Below are 21,991 nucleotides of genomic sequence, written 5' to 3'. Positions count from 1 at the left end.
GAAGTCAGGAGAGATTGCTGTAGGTTGAGTGCTCCTGTACAGCCAAAAACCTTTGAATAGTTGCCCCTATGAAATATACAGCACGAAAAAAAGAAGTAGGTACCTGCAGATCTAGGTCTTCAGTTTTCCACTGCTTTGCATCCTTAAAGAAAAAGGGGACAGATGAAACATTTTGTAAAATTGTGAATGTACAATGAAATCGTAGCCTGGATCTTACTAATAAAATCATTACAAATTTAGGGTGCCAATGGAGGGATTAGCTTTGAATGCAATGGATTACTTATCCTGTACAGGTCCCTATTACCACCTGTGTTATAGCACAGAGCTGCATTCACACTGAATTATCATTTGAAACAGTCAACAAATTTGTTATCAAATATATCTCTAAGGCTATGTTCACGCGTTGCGTTTTTGCCATGTTTTCTTTTTTTTTCCCTGCGCATTTTAACACCAGAAAAAAAATTGGAAGAGATTTCTGAAATCTCATGCTGCTTATTTTATTCTTGCAAATTGGAAGTAGCTTGGGGGGCGTGGCGATCTAGTGGAGCATGAAGGACGTGTCTGGCTGGAGCTCCCATAATCCTGATTTAAAACCCGCTATTATTTTACCCAAGAGGATTTCCCCGGGTATCGCGGTGTTCCCCTGGGCACCTGGAGGCGTCCGGCTTCCGAGGAGGTGCGAAGTGCGGCTCCGGTCGGGTGAGGATCAGGAAGGCCCAGGTGGAGGACAGCGTTTGCAGGAGACGGCGGCCATTTTCTTTGCCGCACGCTTCGGCAGTGGAGGACGCGGAGCGAGGACATTCGGCTCAGGAGGAGCTGGCTGGATAGTGTGTGGAACTCCCGGAGGTACGAGAGGGGGTTTGCGCGGTGTGAGCCCTGAGACGGGCCCCGTGCTCCTCCCTCATTAATAACATAAAACGCCGGCCTCAGCATCTGCACTAGTGCTTCTCCCTCTGCTCCCACTGCCCAGACTGAATTAACTGGGGGTCCCGCTTATTGCCCACCACGCTGGGATTGCTGTAAACCTTTTATTACATTGCTTAAAGGAAGAGACTGCAATTGACATAGATGAATAGTTGTGCATGACACATTATATGCCGAGCTCTCTTTGCTCTTAATTTTGCTTCCCTGGCCCTCTCCTCCCCTGAGACCATAATTATAAGTGTTGCAACAAATTACTGACGCTGCAATATATAATTTTTTTTTTTTGCACTGTTACATATTGGTGCGTCAGGCAAGTAACACCTGCACGGTACAAAAGTGCTGTCTGTCACAATCTTAAAACATTAATTATGCACTGCTCAAGAACTTCGAGTGCAGCCGAAAAGTTAAAAAAAATATCCCTATTTCTCCTTCGCCTCATTGGGGGACACAGGACTGTGGGATGTCCTAAAGCAGTCCCTGAGTCGGGAATTAACTCACCGGTTATAATTATCCAGGCAGCTGTCGTTATAAGTGCGTTACACCTGCATGAAGAATCCTTCTACCCAGACTTGCATCTGCAGAGATCTGAGAGTGGATATTGTAGTGTTTGGCAAAGGTATGCAGACTAAACCAGGTCCCAGCTTTGCAAACCTGTTTTGCTGAGGCCTGGTGCCGAATTGCCCAGGAAGCCCCCACTGCTCTAGTGGAGTGAGCTTTGATTCCAGCTGGAACCATCATACCCTTGGCGCGGTAGGCCTCCTGAATAGCTGAACGTATCCACCTGGCCAATGTAGATTTCGAGGCCATGAAACCATTCCTGCGACCCTCTGGGAGGACAAACAGTATCTGTCTGTCGAAAAGGAGCTGTACGAGAAATGTACCTCCTCAGCGCTCTCACTAGGTCTAACGTATGGAGGGCTTTTTCCACACGGTGCGTTGGTGCCGGACAAAAAGAGGGAAGAACTATATCTTTGTTAATATGGAACAAGGACACAACCTTTGGTAAAAAAAGGAGGGTGCTGGTCTGAGCACCACCTTATCCTGATGGAACCGTAAAAAAGGAGCACGACAGGAAAGGGCAGCCAGCTCTGATACCCGCCTTATGGAAGTTATGGCCACTAAGAATACGACTTTCTACGAAAGGAAAGTTTATGAAATGTCCTGAAGGGGTTTGAAAGGAGCTTCCTGCAAGGCCCTTAAGACCAAATTAAGGTCCCAAGCCTCCAGAGGAGTCCTATAAGGAGGGACCTTATGAGCGACTCCCTGTAAGAAGGTCTTTACATGTAGGTTATTTGCAATCCTGTGCTGAAAAAGGACCGACAAGGCTGAAATCTGTCTTTTAAGAGTACTTGGTGCCAACCCTGAATCCAGGCCTGCTTGGAGAATGTTTGGGATGGAAAAACGCAGATGAGGTAGTCTGCGCTCTCTGCACCACGAAAGAAAAGCCTTCCAAGAGTGATAATAAATCCGAGCCAAAACAAATTTTCTGGCACTGATCATGGTATCAGCCACCTCTTGGGAGAACCCGGATTGTGTTAAAACCCAAGATTCAACGGCCAGGCCATTAAACGCAGGGCCCCTAAGTTCTGGTGGTAAATCGGCCCTTGAGATAGAAGATCCGGACGGTCGGGGAGCCGCCACAGAACTCCGGCGAGCAGCTGTACTAGGTCCGCGTACTACGACGACACGGCCAATCCGGGGCGACCAGAATAGCTGGCACTCCCTCTGACTTGATTTTCTTGATTACTTTCGGGAGCAGTGCCAGCGGGGGAAACAGATATGGGAGAGGAAACTGGTTCCAAGTCAGAACTAACGCATCCATGGCGATTGCCTGTGTATCTCGGTACCGGGTGACAAACCTGGGCACCTTGGCATTCCTCCCGGACGCCGTTAGATCCACGTCCGGAGTCCCCCATCGATGGCAAATTTGCTGAAATACCTTGGGATGGAGAGACCATTTCCCAGACGCCAGGCCCTGCTGACTGAGGAAATCCGCCGCCCAGTTCTCTTCGCCCGGAATGTGGACTGCCGAAATCACCGAGTGATTCCTCTCGGCCCAGAAAAGTATTGGCTTTACTTCCAGCATGGCCGCCTTGCTGCGGGTGCCTCCCTGATGATTTATGTATGCCACGGCTGTGGCATTGTCCGATTGAATCCGGACAGGGCGGCCTGCCAGAAGATGATGGAAATGCTGCAAAGCCAGTCGAACTGCCCGAATCTCTAAGAGATTGATCGGAAGAATTGACTCCAGAGGGGACCAGCGCACCTGGGTTGTGTGGTGAAAGAACACAGCTCCCCAACCTAGTAGACTGGCATCCGTTGTAACCACTAGCCAATGGGTTGGCTGAGGTTGAGGGAGAATGGATTTTTGTCCCATGCTGCTAAAAGTGCATGTTGGAGAGGTCGAAGATGAAGCTGTGCAAATGGCACTGCTTCCATTGTCGCAACCATCCTTCCTAAGACCCTCATGCAGGACCAGATTTTATGAAAGCATGGCTGCCGAAGGGCCATCACCTCTCGCCGAAGAGCCAGGACCTTGTCCTGGGGCAAGATTGTCAGAGCTTGAGAGGTGTCGAAAATTATCCCTAGAAATGAAATTCTCCGAGATGGTACGAGGGATGACTTTAAGTTCAATAGCCAACCCAGACGAGAAAGAGTGTCTAGTGAAATGCTGACATTTTTTTCGCAGGCCTGAAAGGTCGGCCCTTTGATGAGAAGATCGTCTAGATATGGCAAAACCAATATGCCTCGGGAGTGCAGAATGGACACCACAGTTGGCATGACCTTTGTGAACACCCTGGGAGCAGAGGCCAGCCTGAAGGGTAAAGCCGTGAACTGGAAATGTAGGCTGTTTATGGCAAAACGGAGAAATCTTTGATGTGAAGGAAATATGGGAATATGCAAGTAGGCATCCTGAATGTCTATCGAGGCTAAGAACTCCCCCTTTTCCACTGACGCAATGACTAACCGGAGAGATTCCATCCGAAAGTGATGAATGCTGACAAACCTGTTTAAATGCAAAGGATGTGTTTTTTTTATTTTCAAAACACCAAAATAATTCACTACAGTGGTATAAGGTAACATTTCGACCCGCTGGGTCTTTATCAAACCTTACTGAAAAAGAATGAAAAAATACAAAGTGTCACTCTTATGTGAGGAGATAAATTAAAAATACAATATGAAAATACAACAGCCCTATAGGTAGAGAACAGGCATGTACAGTATATATACAATATATACAATAATGGGAGAGACTATAACAACAATCAGGGTCCTACGAACTCTATAACGGTAATGTCCCAAAGGGGATTGTAGGTATTCCGCATACCTTTAGTTACAATGTTTCATGAGCAATACAGAGAGATATAGGGAAATGCTATGAACCAGCATACTGGTATATGTCTATGCATATAAAAGGAGGAGACAATACATGTCCAGTGAGATACTGATAAACATTCACAGAGATTACAGTAAAAATTGTCCACAGAGGTAATGGTAAATGTCAAATGTCCACAAAATAACAATGATCAAACACAGAGATCATAATGAGGGAGAAGTGAGCATGGGTGGTGGATATAAAACGCAGTTTTGTGAGGTGGATGGTACTGACCTCATACTGAAGAGACAAGGAGAGGAAGTAAACCCATTTGGAGTACTGGAGTCCCGTTAGGGGCTGTAAGGAAGAAAGCCACAGGGATAAGAGAAAGGTAAAAGTTGGGTAAAAGCGAGTTGGGAAAGGGGAGTAGGAAGCAGAGATTATACAGACCTGTTTGAAGGGACTCGACTGCCTTAATTAGGGACGCCATGGATTGCGATAATGACATGACCCATTCCGGTGGAACCACCCCAGTCTCTGCCTGAGGGGAAAATGCTGGGGAACTCGCGGGAGCTGACCATCAAAACGGCGAGAGTGTGCCACCTTTATTTCGTGCCGACATCCGAGGGAGGAACCGCCGGGATTGCAGCGCCGCTGCGGCCTATAGCAGGCCGAAGCCGGGGCATCGATTTCCCCTCAGCGAGGAAAGGAGGGGGCAGACTCAGAATTAGACACGCCGAGGGGGCGGGGCTTCTCAGTGCGGCCCGTCCCGGACAGAAGCCGGGGAGAAGACCTCCTGATTGACCAGGAAGTGAACCCAAGATGCTAGACCGGCGCCTGGTGCAGCTGGGAAGGCCGCGGCGCCGGCCGCACTGGACCGCTGCGGTGCCGCCTAGCGCCACAAGAACCGTGGCGCCGACTGGAGCTTGGCCTATTGACTTGGCGCCGGCCCGGCGCAAGGATGCCCGAACCTGCCTAGATGCCTTTCTAAAGGTAACCCGCGCTGTGTCAGGAGCCCCCCTTTAGCCCCCCTCCCCCTTCTGCAAGCTGTACCTCTGCCAAGAGTGGGTCAACGTGGCTTCAAAAATTTAGCGGGGGAGGGCAGAATAAAAGACGGAGCATGAACCCTAGCTCCATCCTCCCACCCTGGGATAAGGAGAGGGACCGTCCACCACCCCTCTATCACCGCAGCTGAATCATAGGCGTAGCAAGCAGGGGGGTCGCACGGACATCCGTGGGCACCTGTACAGCCTATGGTCAGCCTCCTGGCGGCAGAAGCATACACCCACAGTCCTGTGTCCCCCAATGAGGCGAAGAAGAAATTACATGTATGACCTGGAATGTGAGAGGCATCGGATCACCCCGAAAGAGTTTTAAAGTATTTTCTCAAATACGACGTTATCATCCTCATATTATAGCTCTGATTGAAACGCACCTGACCACCTTGGGTGAAATGGTCTGTTTATACATTTCATACTAGTTACTCTAGAGGGGTTTCTTTATTAATGCACAAAGATGTTAGCTGGGAGGTTAGAGAGGTACGGAGGGATCCTGAGGGGCGTTTTGTCTTTGTACATGCATTGGTGAACTTGAAAGACTACGTCATAATGTGTATATATAATCCCCCCAGCTAATATGTCAATTTTAAAAAAGGCTATAGGCTTTGCTTTAAATTATCCAGATGCACATATTATGTGCATGGGAGATTTCAATTTAGTCATGGATGATAGCCTTGATAGGCTCAGATTGGATGGTGAGGCTTTGGGGATAATGTCTCCATTATCAATATTTATGGAAGATAGTGGTTGGTTAGATTTGTGGAGAATGTAGTTTGGAAACTAAATCCGTATTGGCTGAAGCGGATAGGCCTCAATAAACAGGACTATAGATCAACTGGACTGTTTCGTCTCGTCCCATGCAGAACCGCAAAATATTAATGTTTTGGGGATGTTTTCAAGGCATATTTGATAGGATGTTTATCCTCTACAATCTCTTATATTAAACGTGTGACTTCACAGGAAGATGGTGACATGGAGAGACATCTGAGACTCAGAAGCGGCTTACATAGCTAGTCAAACAAGTGAGAACAGAGCTGAGTGGTTACATTCTTATAGATTATATAATCAATATGCAGACACCAAATCTAAGCATAAATTGTTTTTCACTCGGCAGGCGTATTTTGAATAAGGAAACCAATCTAGTAAGCTTTCAGCATTTATGGTACACCAACATAATACATTCAACACTATACTTAAAATTCGGAAATCAGACGGTTCAATAGTGACTTCAACAGAAGACGTACTTCAATGCTTCCATGATTACTAGAAAGGGTTAAATCGCTCCAAGGGGGATTTTGATACTTTGGATTGCCCTAGACTATTTATCAGACAGAGTTTCCTACACCGAGTCCCACACAAGCCTTTCTAGACGCAGATTTCACTCTTGAAGAGATAAATGTGGCCATAGCGGATATGGCTTCTGGAAAGGCACCCGGCCAAGATGGTTTCCCCATAGAAATGAATAGGAAATATCTGGACATTCTGGTGCCAATTCTTTTGAAAGGATTTCAGGGGATTTGGAGAGGGGGCTCTCCTTCAGACTCTTATTATAAAGAATTTTTTTTTTTAAATTATAAAGGGGAAGGACGCCCTAGAATGTGGATCGTATCGTCCTATCTCATTAGTAAACGTGGACTATAAGATTTTTACTAAAATTCTGGCCACTAGATTAAATACGGTAATACTGGCAATAATATACCCAGACCAGATTGGATTTATGCTGGGTAAGAGTACTTCTATTAATATCAGGAGAGTCCAGTCAATAGCTCAATATAGTTCATTGGCACTGGAGAATAAGTGGGCTATGGCCTTGCTAGACGCAGCCAAGGCATTTGATTCTCTTGAATGGCCCTTCCCACTTGAATGTCTCCAGAGATATCGATTTGCTCCTAAATTTCAAAACTGGATTTGTGCAATATATATGAGACCAAAAGCCCAGATAATTATTAATAATTCCATATCCGAGATGCTCTCCTTGGAAAGGAGAACACATCAAGGATGCCCTCTGCCTCTGTCCCTCTTTGCGCTTGAAACATTAGCGATACGCATGAGATCCACTCCTGCCATTAAAGGTATTAAAATAGCAGACCGCACGAACATTATTGGCTTACATGCGGATGATATGGTAATATTTATGGATGAAGTACAGGAGACACTGCCGCATGTAATTTCCAATATACAGGTCCTTCTCAAAAAATTAGCATATAGTGTTAAATTTCATTATTTACCATAATGTAATGATTACAATTAAACTTTCATATATTATAGATTCATTATCCACCAACTGAAATTTGTCAGGTCTTTTATTGTTTTAATACTGATGATTTTGGCATACAACTCCTGATAACCCAAAAAACCTGTCTCAATAAATTAGCATATTTCACCCATCCAATCAAATAAAAGTGTTTTTTAATAACAAACAAAAAAACCATCAAATAATAATGTTCAGTTATGCACTCAATACTTGGTCGGGAATCCTTTGGCAGAAATGACTGCTTCAATGCGGCGTGGCATGGAGGCAATCAGCCTGTGACACTGCTGAGATGTTATGGAGGCCCAGGATGCTTCAATAGCGGCCTTAAGCTCATCCAGAGTGTTGGGTCGTGCGTCTCTCAACTTTCTCTTCACAATATCCCACAGATTCTCTATGGGGTTCAGGTCAGGAGAGTTGGCAGGCCAATTGAGCACAGTAATACCATGGTCAGTAAACTATTTACCAGTGGTTTTGGCACTGTGAGCAGGTGCCAGGTCGTGCTGAAAAATGAAATCTTCATCTCCATAAAGCATTTCAGCCGATGGAAGCATGAAGTGCTCCAAAATCTCCTGATAGCTAGCTGCATTGACCCTGCCCTTGATGAAACACAGTGGACCAACACCAGCAGCTGACATGGCACCCCACACCATCACTGACTGTGGGTACTTGACACTGGACTTCAGGCATTTTGGCATTTCCTTCTCCCCAGTCTTCCTCCAGACTCTGGCACCTTGATTTCCGAATGACATGCAAAATTTGCTTTCATCAGAAAAAAGTACTTGGGACCACTTAGCAACAGTCCAGTGCTGCTTCTCTGTAGCCCAGGTCAGGCGCCTCTGCCGCTGTTTATGGTTCAAAAGTGGCTTTACCTGGGGAATGCGGCACCTGTAGCCCATTTCCTGCACACGCCTGTGCACGGTGGCTCTGGATGTTTCCACACCAGACTCAATCCACTGCTTCCTCAGGTTCCCCAAGGTCTGGAATCGGTCCTTCTCCACAATCTTCCTCAGGGTCCGGTCTCCTCTTCTCGTTGTACAGCGTTTTCTGCCACATTGTTTCCTTCCAACAGACTTACCATTGAGGTGCCTTGATACAGCACTCTGGGAACAGCCTATTTGTTGAGAAATTTCTTTCTGGGTCTTACCCTCTTGCTTGAGGGTGTCAATGATGGCCTTCTTGACATCTGTCAGGTCGCTAGTCTTAAGGTACCGTCACACATAGCGACGCTGCAGCGATACCGACAACGATCCGGATCGCTGCAGCGTCGCTGTTTGGTCGCTGGAGAGCTGTCACACAGACAGCTCTCCAGCGACCAACGATCCCGAGGTCCCCGGTAACCAGGGCCGCGCTTAGTAACCCGATGTTTACCCTGGTTACCATCCTAAAAAGTAAAAAAACAAACGCTACATACTTACCTACCGCTGTCTGTCCTCGGCGCTCTGCTTCTCTGGTCTGGCTGTGAGCGCCGGGCAGCCAGAAAGCAGAGCGGTGACGTCACCGCTCTGCTTTCCGGCTGACCGACGCTCACAGCCAGAGCAGGAGGAGTGCAGAGCACAGCGCTGGAGGACAGAGAGCGGTAGGTAAGTATGTAGTGTTTGTTTTTTTACTTTTAGGATGGTAACCAGGGTAAACATCGGGTTACTAAGCGCGGCCTTGCGCATAGTTACCCGATGTTTACCCTGGTTACCAGCAAAGACATCGCTGAATCGGTGTCACACACGCCGATTCAGCGATGTCTACGGGGAGTCCAGCGACGAAATAAAGTTCTGGACTTTCTTCCCCGACCAGCGATCTCCCAGCAGGGGCCTGATCGCTGCTGCCTGTCACACTGGACGATATCGCTAGCGAGGACGCTGCAACGTCACGGATCGCTAGCGATATCGTCTAGTGTGACAGTACCTTTACCCATGATGGGGGTTTTGAGTAATGAACCAGGCAGGGAGTTTATAAAAGCCTCAGGTAACTTTTGCATGTGTTTAGAGCTAATTAGTTGATTCAGAAGATTAGGGTAATAGGTCGTTTAGAGAACCTTTTCTTGATATGCTAATTTATTGAGACAGGTTTTTTGGGTTATCAGGAGTTGTATGCCAAAATCATCAGTATTAAAACAATAAAAGACCTGACAAATTTCAGTTGGTGGATAATTAATCTATAATATATGAAAGTTTAATTGTAATCATTACATTATGGTAAATGAAATTTAACACTATATGCTAATTTTTTGAGAAGGACCTGTAGATGGATTTAGTAAGCACTCGGGATTATATATTAATTGGGATAAATCCGCTTTAATGCCTCTTTCCCATGTCTCAACAGATCACCTTGAAATGTTATCTCCATTACCGATCGCATCTAATTTTAAATACTTAGGAATAATTGTACCAAAATGCAGTAGACTTGATCTACAATTTAGTATTCTCCCGCTGCTGGACTTAGTCAAACACAAATTCACTGCGTGGAGTAAATTACCATTGTCTGTATCTGGACGTGTAAATTTGATTAAAATGATACCACTTCCGAAGCTTAATTACTCCCTTCAGCATAGTGCAGTACTGGTTCCTAGACATTTTTTTCGAGTTTAAACTCACTAACTTTGTCCTTTACATGGGGGAAAGCTAGACCTAAACTTAAATTATCTACCCTGAATCTGCACCCTTCTATTCATCTGTCTCCACACCCTCCATGCCCACGATAACTGCACTTGATACTTGACTATTGCACTTAAACACATGGGCTGATGACCGGATCATGCAGCTTTATATGAAAATCCCTATCTATATATATAATTGTCTAAGGGGTACTTCCATCTATCTCTCTATCTGTCTGCAACTTCCGTAACGGAAATCCCGCGTCACTGATTGGTCTCACCTGCTGCCCGTCATGGCTGCCGCGACCAATCAGCGAAGGGCACAGTCCAATTAGTCCCTCCCTACTCCCCTGCAGTCAGTGCCCGGCGCCCGCATACTCCCCTCCACTCACACAGGGTTAATGCCAGCGGTAACGTTACCGCTGCTATTAACCCTGTGTGTCCCCATCTTTTTACTATTGATGCTGCCTATGCGGCATCAATAGTAAAAAGATCTAATGTTAAAAATAATAAAAAAACAAAAACCTGCTATTCTCACCCTCCGTCGTCCGACGATGCGCTTGCGCCTGCCGCCATCTTCCGTTCCCATAGATGAATTGCGAAATTACCCAGAAGACTTAGCGGTTGAGAAACATGTGATGGTGTCTCCACGGTGTTGGATGTTTTGATCTCCCCGAGGTCATTCATCCTTATGTTTATAATTATACATACCAACCCTGGGACAGGAAGCTGCCGCGTGCAACGCACACAGACGACAGGACTACAAGGGGCTCTCGGAGGGTGAGTATATGTTTATTTTTTAACCTGTTACATACGTGACTGGGCAATATACTATGTGGCTGGGCAATATACTAAGTCACTGGGCAATATAGTACGTGGCTGGGCAATATACTACATGGCTGGGCAATATACTACATAACTGGCCTATATACTACGTGACTGGGCAATATACTACGTGACTGGGCAATATACTACGTGGCTGGGCAATATACTACATGGCTGGGCAATATACTACATGGCTGGGCAATATACTACGTGACTGGGCAATATACTACATGGCTGGGCAATATACTACGTAACTGGCCTATATACTACGCGGCTGGGCAATATACTACGTGACTGGGCAATATACTACGTGACTGGGCAATATACTACGTGGCTGGGCAATATACTACGTAGCTGGGCAATATACTACGTAACTGGCCAATATACTACGTGGCTGGGCAATATACTACGTAGCTGGGCAATATACTACGTGACTGGGCAATATACTACGTAGCTGGGCAATATACTACGTGGCTGGTCAATATACTACGTGGCTGGGCAATATACTACGTGGCTGGGCAATATACTACGTGGCTGGGCAATATACTACGTGGATATGCATATTCTAGAATACCTGATGCGTTAGAATCGGGCCACCATCTAGTTTATTATAATTGCCAGACCTGAAATAAGCACTTTTCACCTATCGTGTCCCCCCCATTTCCTTGTAGATTGTAAGCTTGCGAGCAGGGACCTCACCCCTAATGTCACTGTTTAAATTGTCTTAACTCGTACCAAATTTATTGTTTGTACATGTCCCCGCTTAATTGTAAAGTGCTGCGGAATATGTTGGCTCTGTATAAATAAAAATTATTATTATAATTATTATTACCCTACATACTGTAGATCTAAACAAATGAGAGGAGCGGCACTACCAGATTTTTTCTGTATTATTTGACCGGACAACTCAGAGCTTTGGGTAAATGGATGCCTGGAGGTTATTTACCAAATTTAGAGAGCCAACTGACCCATGCCACAAAGATTGATTGCCTGTTGGGTTTCTTAGAAGTAGATAGACCCAATACCCCTAGACTACTACCATTACTCCGATTAGCAAGGCTGATTTGGAAACAGTAATCCACTTTGATGGTATTATAGCTGAAATGCCATTATGGAATAATATGTACTTCCCGGGGCTACTAAATCACCCATCCGCTCAGTTCTGGACTTCACATGGTGTCTTTTTGATTAATGATCTACATGAGCAGGGCGTTCTAATGTCTTTTGAACAACTACAAATGAAGTATAATATCCCGAGACCCCAGTTCTTTCGCTATCTGCAGCTCAGATGAGCAATTCAATCACATATACGCAACGTAAATATAGAACAAATACATCATCCTTCCCACAAATAGGGATCCTTAAATCACAGGGACCTCGTGGTCTTATCTCCACATTATATACATATATGTTATCTGTGGGCCCTAATTCTGCTTTGTTGACGGTTAGAGACGTGGTTGATAGCCTAGCTCCAACATGATAGAGTTAGAGGTAAAATATGCATTGGCTCACACTACACTTCAACATTAAAATTATTAATGAGATGGAGATTGTTTCGGCAGTAAGATAGTTTTAGGGTTTTAATGTAGGTACTTTAGGCATACTATAATATTTCCAAGTCTATGTATTGAGATTTGTATTAACCCCTTCGCGCCACGCGCCGTACTAGGACTGCGCTGCCGGCACTGCATTTGTGCCAGCAGCAGTACTAGTACGGCGCACCGATCACCGCGGTCTCGCGCTGAGCGCCGCGGTGATCGGGTGCGGGTGTCAGCTGTATATGACAGCTGACACCACGCAGCAATGCCCACGATCGGCGCTATCGCCGATCGCGGGCATTTAACCCTTCTGATGCCGCTGTCAGTAGTGACAGCGGCATAGAGGGGGATCGCGCAGGGACGGGGGCTCCCTGCGCTCTCCCACCGGAGCAACGCAATGAGATCGCGTTGCTCCGGTGACCCGAAAGGAGTCCCCGGATCCAAGATGGCCGCCGGACTCCTTCCGGGTCATGAAATGACCTGGCTAGCCAGCGCCTGCTGAGAGCAGGCGCTGGAAAGCCAGCTAAACTGCCTGTCAGATCAACGATCTGATCTAATACAGAGATGTCCCACCCTGGGACAATGGTAGAAAGTTACAAAAAAAAAAAAATAGAAAGTGTAAAAAAAAAAAAAAAAAAAAAAAAATTTCCCAATAAATCCATTTATGTAAATTAAAAAAAAACAATAAATGTACACATATTTGGTATCGCCGCGTCCATAACGACCCGCTCTATAAAACTATCCCACTAGTTATCCCCTTCAGTGAACACCGCAAAAAAAAAAAATAAAAAACAAGGCAAAAAACATTGCTTTATTATCATACAGGCGAACAAAAAGTGGAATAACACGCGATCAAAACGACGGATATAAATAACCATGGTACCGCTGAAAACGTCATCTTGTCCCGCAAAAAAAAAGCCGCCATACAGCATCATCAGCAAAAAAATAAAAAAGTTATAGCTCTCAGAATAATGCGATGCAAAAACAATTATTTTTTTATATAAAATAGTTTTTATTGTGTAAAAGTGCCAAAACATTAAAAAAATTACATAAATGAGGTATCGCTGTAATCGTACTGACCCGAAGAATAAAACTGCTTTATCAATTTTACCACACGTGGAACGGTATAAACGCCCCCCCTAAAAGAAATTCAGGAATTGCTGGTTTTTGTTCATTCCGCCTCCAAAAAATCGGAATAAAAAGCGATCAAAAAAATGTCATCTGCCCGAAAATGTTACCAATAAAAACGGCAACTCGTCCCGCAAAAAACAAGATCTCACATGACTCTGTGGGCCAAAATATGGATAAATTATAGCTCTCAAAATGTGGTGATGCAAAAACTATTTTTTGCAATAAAAAGCATCTTTTAGTGTGTGACAGCTGCCAACCCTAAAAATCCGCCAAAAAACGCTATAAAAGTAAATCAAACCCCCCTTCATCACCCCCTTAGTTAGGGAAAAATAATAAATTGTAAAAAAATGTATTTATTTCCATTTTCCCATTAGGGCTAGGGTTAGGGTTAGGGTTGGGGTCGGGGTTAGGGTTTCAGTTATAATTGGGGGTTTCCACTGTTTAGGCACATCAGGGGCTCTCCAAACGCGACATGGCGTCCGATCTCAATTCCAGCCAATTCTGCTTTGAAAAAGTAAAACACTGCTCCTTCCCTTCCGAGTTCTCCTGTGCGCCCAAACAGTGGTTTCCCCCAACATATGGGGTATCAGCGTTCTCAGGACAAGTTGGACAACAACTTTTGGGGTCTAATTTGTCCTGTTACCCTTGGGAAAATAAAAACGTGGGGGCTAAAATATCATTTTCGTGAAAAAAAAATATTTTTTATTTTCACGGCTCTGCGTTATAAACTGTAGTGAAACACTTGTTGGTTCAAAGCTCTCACAACACATCTAGATAAGTTCCTTGGGGGGTCTAGTTTCCAATATGGGGTCACTTGTGGTGGGTTTCTACTGTTTAGATACATCAGGGGCTCTGCAAATGCAACATGACACCTGCAGTCCAATCCATCTAAGTCTACATTTCAAACGGTGCTCCTTCCCTTCCGAGCTCTGCCATGCACTCAAACGGTGGTTCCCCCTCACATGTGGGGTATCAGCGTACTCAGGACAAATTGGACAATATCATTTGTGGTCCAATTTCTCCTGTTACCCTTGGGAAAAAAAATTGCGGGCTAAAACATCATTTTGTGGAAAGAAAAAATGATTTTTTTAATTTTCACAATGCTACATTCTAAACTTTAGTGAAACAATTGGGGGTTAAAAGTGCTCACCACACATCTAGATAAGTTCCTTAGGGGGTCTTCTTTCCAAAATGGGGTCACTTGTGGGGGGTTTCCACTGTTAAGGCACGTCAGGGGCTCTCCAAATGCGACATGGCGTCCGATCTCAATTCCAGCCAATTTTGCATTGAAAAGTCAAATGGCACTCCTTCCCTTCCGAGCTCTGCCATGCGCTCAAACAGTGGTTTATCCCCATATATGAAGTATCGGCGTACTCAGGACAAATTGCACAACAACTTTTGGGGTCCAATTTATCCTGTTACCCTTGGTAAAATAAAAAATTTGGGGCAAAAAGATCATTTTTTGTGAAAATTAATATAATTTTTTTTTTACGGCTCTACATTATAAACTTCTGTGAAGCACTTGGAGGTTCAAAGTGCTCACCACACATCTAGATTAGTTCCTTAGGGGGTCTACTTTCCAAAATGGTGTCACTTGTGGGGGTTTCCACTGTTTAGGCACATCAGGGGCTCTCCAATCGTGACATGGGCTCCGATCTCAATTCCAGCAAATCTTGCATTGAAAAGTCAAATGGCGCTCCTTCCCTTCCGAGCTCTGCCATGTGCTCAAACAGTGGTTTACCCCCACATATGGGGTATCGGCGTACTCAGGACAAATTGTACAACGTCTTTTGTGGTCCAATTTCTCCTGTTACCCTTGGTAAAATGAAACAAATTGGACCTGAAGTAAAAATTTTGTGAAAAAAAAGTTAAATGTTCAATTTTTTTAAACATTCAAAAAATTCCTGTGAAGCACCTGAAGGGTTAATAACCTTTTTGAATGTGGTTTTGAGCACCTTGAGGGGTGCAGTTTTTAGAATGGTGTCACTTTTGGGCATTTTCTGTCATATAGACCCCTCAAAGTCACTTCAAGTGTGAGGTGGTCCGTAAAAAAATGGTTTTGCAAATTTTGTTGCAAAAATGAGAAATCGCTGGTCAACTTTTAACCCTTATAACTTCCTCGCAAAAAAAAAAAATTATGTTTCCAAAATTTTGCTGATGTAAAGCAGACATGTGGGAAATGTTGTTTATTAACTATATTATGTGATATAACTCTCTAATTTAAGGGCATAAAAACTAAGAGTTTGAAAATTGCAAAATTTTCATAATTTCCGACAAATTTTTGTTTTTCACACAAATAAATGCAAGTCATATCGAAGAAGTTTTACCACTATCATGAAGTACAATATGTCACGAGAAAACAGTGTCAGAATCACCAGGATCCGTTGAAGCGTTTCAGAGTTATGACCTCATAAAGTGACAGTGGTCAGAATTGTAAAAATTGGCCCTGTCACTTAGGTGAAAACAGGCTTTGGGGTGAAGGGGTTAATGGAAACTCATTGTATACATTTTCTGTTTTCATAGTTGTTATGATGAGTGCATATATGCTGATCTGGTTATATGCAAAATATGTCTTATTTTTTTGCTGCTTAATAAACAAATAAAAAAAAAAAAAAATTTGAAGTAGCTTCAAATTTGCATAATGTCAATGCTTTCAACATATTACAGCATTTTTACCAGTTCAAATGAACGGGGAAAAATTAAAAAAAAATCATAAAAAAATGCGCTCATTCTAAGCAGAGTTTTTCCTGCCAACATTCTGGTTCTGCAGCAGAAAAATCTGATGCAAATACTGAATATTTGCACAGAGATAACTGTTCATTTTCTGGTGTAACCATCACTTTTTACGCTTTAGGAAGCTCGGTGCAAATACTTAACAGACAGCACTAAGAGATTTCAGCTCTGAAGCCAGTCCAGGTCCTAAATATTACTATGGCAAAATGCAAAACAAATATTGTTCAGTTTTCCTTAAAACGCTTTACAAAGAATACGTGAATATGTCGGACTTGCGCAATCAGCATTTTCATGGATTGTACGCTTACCTTGGCCTTGTTGGATAGTTCTTCTGAATACAAGCAATTTTGCAATTTACTGCTTGCTAAACAATTTTTAACAGTTATTACCCTCAGGACCCTATTCAGCTTGTCAAGACATCACCAATTAGGGCATACACACACAGACCTCATATCCAGCCTATATTACTGAGAGGGACGCTCCCACAAGTGAAAAATCAGAAACTTTAATCAGGTTGTAAACTGCATATCACAGGATGTTTAAATGAATGAAAGAATGAAGATTGCAGCCTGAAACTTCAAAAGGTGACCACTAACAAACATTATTTTCATTTCAAAAGGTGAACGTAGCCTTTCCCTAAATGGTCAAAATATAATGCTAAATTTCCTCTGTAAAGCAAGCAGCAGAGGAAATGTCTGACTGACGTGTGATTTTGCAGGCACTAACACTAGATTGGGATATTCATAAACCCTGAGGACTCTGCTTCTCTCTGAAAAGATATTGTTTCTCTGAAACAACCCCATACTCATCCAATTTCAAACTTTCCACATAATTCTAATTCACTGCAGGCAAATATTAAACTTATAACGTGATGGCATATTACTAGGTTATGTCATGATTATTTGACTGATGAAGATTTGACCTCTGTGATTCAACCAAAACAGAGACTGAAGAACACTCTAACCCTGTTTAGTTTTCCCTCTGCAAAGTGTCACACCAGCATTTGCCAATGTATGGAGCTAAAAATTAGGAGTGTGACCAAACCAAGTAAGCGCCTAAGATTCTCACCTTCATCATACTTTGCATCTCCTGTTTTAAAGCGCCCAAATCCTGCAATACGTCATTGGCTTTCTGCACAGCAGTGCTCGATGTATGAGCGGAGCAGGCCTGCTTATTCTGGAGGTAGCTGGAATAAAGCAAACACAAAGCGACATTGTGACTAGAGATCGATTTGCAGGCCCAGTGGTCCATAGCTGCCAGAAGGAAGCCCTGTGAACCACCTCCTACCTGTAGCAATCCCGGCCATTATTTATTGGCCGGCCCAGAGCAACGTCCGGCATGAGTCAAGCTCCAAGCATTTCAATGCGCCAGGTCTATGGAACATGTTACAATTAAAGATTTACAGGATCCTGGCCCAGCAACCACATCGGTGGCCGATGGATGCAAGACAGGGGCAATGCAAATTGCCTCCAACCTGCAGGAATCCCCAGCAACTCTTATGTTTGTTTTGCACGCTTTACGTCACACGCGGTGTGTAGGATCACGTCCACTGTGGTTCCATCGTTACGCCAATCTCCTCTATCCCAGAATTTGGCCACGCTCCAGCTGGAATCCAGCACAAGACTATAACCACTACAGAGCCCTGACAACTTCCAGAACGTGCCCACAGCGCAGTCCATGGCTTTTCCTGTACCGGCAAGCTTGGGGAGGCTGCTCGCTTCTCTATTAGCGCACTCAAGATGAATCGACAACACCATGGGTCATCATGGGTGCTATACTGACAGATGAGGCAGCGCAGACTTCTTCAGGCCCTTTTTTCTCTTAATGAGATAAGTGTAGTTATTTGAGATTTAGAAGAGTCAGGTGGAGCAGCGACCAGCTCAGAAATCAGGGATAACACGACGCTGCAGAATGATCATTTAGTCCTGATATGTATTCATGACAAAATCTGTGTGTTCACGGAGGATCCTGACATTGTGCGAGTAGATGGGTGTCACTACTTACAAGAAATAATTATGGGATGGGTTCACATGTGTCAAGTGTATGCTAATCCACAGATGGAAAATGTTTCAACACTGTTCATAGTTCTCGAAAAAATAGATAACATTTCCCCTTAATAAAGAACAATTTTACCTTTAATTTTTAAAATGTCGTAAGGGTCCCATAAATGTGATGATCGTTGTTAAAGGGGACGATCTCTTAGAGAGACACTAAATATAGGTGGTTTCTATTCTAGATAAATGCACTAAAAACTGCAAGTTATCCCTTATCCATAGAATAGGGGATAAGTTGCTGATCACTGGGGTCCGATGGCTAGCACCTCAAGAGCAGAGCCCAGCCTTAAATGGAGCAGAGGGTCGCATGCTCGACCTCCGCTTCTGTCATTACCTAAGGGACTGTTGGAAGAAGCAGAGTACTGTGCTCGACTACTTCCGGCAGTCTTATTGACAATGAATGGAGCAAACGTTGAGCATGTGAACTTCTGATCTGTTCAACACAGGGTTCAGTAAAGCTCAGATCACGGAACACTGGGGATCCCAGCCGTCGTACCTCCAGTGATCAGCAAGGGAATGATGGGAATGAGATAAGTTGTGACTTGGGAAAGCACAAAAATGGTGGATATGCCATTGTCAGTTGGTAACTAGGATGGCCTCAAAAAGTTTCACACAACCCCTTTAAAAATTCTAAGAATATGCATGCTGAATAAGCTGAGGACGCTCCTGTATCATCGGAGGCTATAACAGTTATGGTAACAATATATTTAGCTACAAGGACCTGGCACCCACAGCTTTGATGTCAGCTGGCAGTGAAAAGTGAGATTTCCCTGCCCGTGGGATCCTTCAGTACCAGATAATTATGGGGAAGTAATTTACAACAAGCGATAATGTGAAACGCTGTGCAACTTAGGTTACCTGTCCCTGAAGGGCTGACTCTCGGAGGTGGTCAGGTTTAAAGGATTGTGGGTTTTATATGTAGCTCCAGAGACAGATGCATTGTCACGTCCAAGGATCTCATGTAAAAAAGGCACTTTACCTATAAAAAACAAACAAAACTACAATATATATATATATATATATATATATATATATGTATGTACGTGTGTGTGCATGTGTGTATATATATATATATATATATATATATATATATATATATATATATATATATATATATATATATATACATATATATATACAGTCATGGCCAAAAGTATTGACACCTCTGCAATTCTGTCAGATAATACTAATTTTCTTCCTGAAAATGATTGCAAACACAAATTCTTTGTTATTATTATCTTCATTTAATTTGTCTTAAATGAAAAAAAAACACAAAAAGAATTGTCCTAAAGCCAAATTGGATATAATTCCACACCAAACATAAAAAAGGGGGTGGACAAAAGTATTGGCACTGTTCGAAAAATCATGTGATGCTTCTCTTATTTGTGTAATTAACAGCACCTGTAACTTACCTGTGGCACCTAACAGGTGTTGGCAATAACTAAATCACACTTGCAGCCAGTTGACATGGATTAAAGTTGACTCAACCTCTGTCCTGTGTCCTTGTGTGTACCACATTGAGCATGGAGAAAAGAAAGAAGACCAAAGAACTGTCTGAGGACTTGAGAAACCAAATTGTGAGGAAGCATGAGCAATCTCAAGGCTACAAGTCCATCTCCAAAGACCTGAATGTTCCTGTGTCTACCGTGCGCAGTGTCATCAAGAAGTGTAAAGCCCATGGCACTGTGGCTAACCTCCCTAGATGTGGACGGAAAAGAAAAATTGACAAGAGATTTCAATGCAAGATTGTGCGGATGTTGGATAAAGAACCTCGACTAACATGCAAACAAGTTCAAGCTGCCCTGCAGTCCGAGGGTACAACAGTGTCAACCCGTACTATCCGTCGGCGTCTGAATGAAAAGGGACTGTATGGTAGGAGACCCAGGAAGACCCCACTTCTTACCCCGAGACATAAAAAAGCCAGGCTGGAGTTTGCCAAAACTTACCTGAAAAAGCCTAAAACATTTTGGAAGAATGTTCTCTGGCCACATGAGACAAAAGTAGAGCTTTTTGGGCTAAGGCATCAACATAGAGTTTACAGGAGAAAAAAACAGTTTTTACGTACCGGTAAGAGGATTTTACCAAGCCACGACAGCACCCCTACGAGAGAGGGGATCCGCCCACCTTCCGGACAGGAACCTACAGGATTTAAAGGGGCGGTCCCCCTCATCACTCCAGTTTGTGTTTCAGAGCATAAGGGACACCGCCATTGAGTTAGTACATAAACATATACACTTAAACATTACTAAATACCATCACCTTCTAAAGAGTGATTTTTTAAAAAGCACACTTTCCCCAAAAGGGTGCAGAAACCAGTGATCAACTACGGGGGAAAATGTGCGGGTGCTGTCGTGGCTCCGTAAAATCCTCTTACCGGTACGTAAAAACCGGTTTTCCTATCGCCACGACAGCACCCCTACGAGAGATTTTCAAAGATCAATCATCTGGGGGGGACTACAGCACTAAGTACTGTACGGCCAAAAACTAAATTGGCCTCTGAAGATAAATCAAGACGATAATGTCTAAAAAAGGTGGAAGATGACCACGTTGCCGCCTTACATATTACGTCTATGGAGACGTCCGCTCTTTCCGCCCAGGATGAGGCCATGGCTCGAGTAGAGTGGGCCCTGATGCCATCTGGTGGTGTCTGGCCTCTAGCACTATAAGCAAGATATATGGCATCTCTTATCCATCTGGCGATAGACGCCTTAGTTACACTCGCCCCTTTCCTTGGATTCTGAAAGAAAACAAACAGAGCCCTACTCTGCCTCCATGGTTCTGTCTTGTGTAGGTATTCTAATAGAGCTCTTCTAACATCTAACATGTGATATTTCTGCTCATCAGCTGAATTCGGATTGTCACAGAAAGATGGTAAAATTATTTCTTGACTTCTATGAAATTTGGAAGCTACTTTTGGTAGGTATGCTGGGTCTGGTTTTAATACTACCCTATCCTGAAAGACCATTAAATAAGGAGGATCTATCGACAATGCTTCTAAATCACTCACTCTTCTAGCAGAGGTCAAGGCTACTAGGAAGGCTGTTTTTAAAGTTAAATTTTTTATGGAGACAGAATCTAATGGCTCAAAGGGGGGTTCTGTTAAGGCGTCTAAAACCAAATTTAAATCCCATGGTGGTAATCTAGGAATATACACTGGGTTACTACGTTCAGTGGCCCTAATAAATCGGGAAACCCATCTATTTCCCGCCACATTGCTGTTATATAACGCCCCCAAAGCTGATACTTGGACTCTAAGGGTATTTACCGCCAAGCCCAATTCTCGGCCCTTTTGTAAAAACTCCAGAATAGCCGGAATTGGAACCTTGCCTGAAAAGGGATCTTGGTAGAAGGCAAGGAACTTCTTCCAAGTTTTAGCATAGATCTTGGTAGTAACCTCTTTTCGGCTATTTAAAAGGGTAGATATGAGAGCCTCTGAAAACCCTCTTCTCCTCAACAACTCCCTCTCAAATTCCACGCCGTCAGATGCAGGGATTCCACATTGGGGTGACTGAACGGACCCTGAGAAAGAAGCTCCGGACTGATCGGCAGTACCCAGGGGTCGGACACAGAC

At 43.9% G+C, this 21,991-nt stretch overlaps 1 protein-coding gene across 2 annotated transcripts in view; it reads right to left on the bottom strand.

Annotated features, from left to right (window-relative positions):
• KIAA0586 (KIAA0586 ortholog) overlaps nt 1–21,991 on the bottom strand; it is a 234,614-nt gene that overhangs the window by 171,939 nt on the left and 40,684 nt on the right. Inside the window, exons 9-12 of one of the 2 annotated variants that reach the window (XM_069733299.1) lie at nt 19,279–19,399; nt 17,435–17,552; nt 4,535–4,597; nt 104–142 (exon numbers count right to left, since the gene is read on the bottom strand). In XM_069733299.1, the coding sequence (XP_069589400.1) occupies nt 104–142; nt 4,535–4,597; nt 17,435–17,552; nt 19,279–19,399 (341 nt within the window). The remainder of the gene's footprint in view (nt 1–103; nt 143–4,534; nt 4,598–17,434; nt 17,553–19,278; nt 19,400–21,991) is intronic. The other variant, XM_069733306.1, reaches the window with a different exon arrangement.

Source organism: Ranitomeya imitator, chromosome 1 (genome assembly GCF_032444005.1).
Source record: "Ranitomeya imitator isolate aRanImi1 chromosome 1, aRanImi1.pri, whole genome shotgun sequence".
In the NCBI taxonomy this organism is placed as follows: Eukaryota; Metazoa; Chordata; class Amphibia; order Anura; family Dendrobatidae; genus Ranitomeya; species Ranitomeya imitator.
The sequence above is the reverse complement of the archived record's forward strand: the minus strand, read 5'-3'. Positions and strand labels throughout refer to the sequence as shown.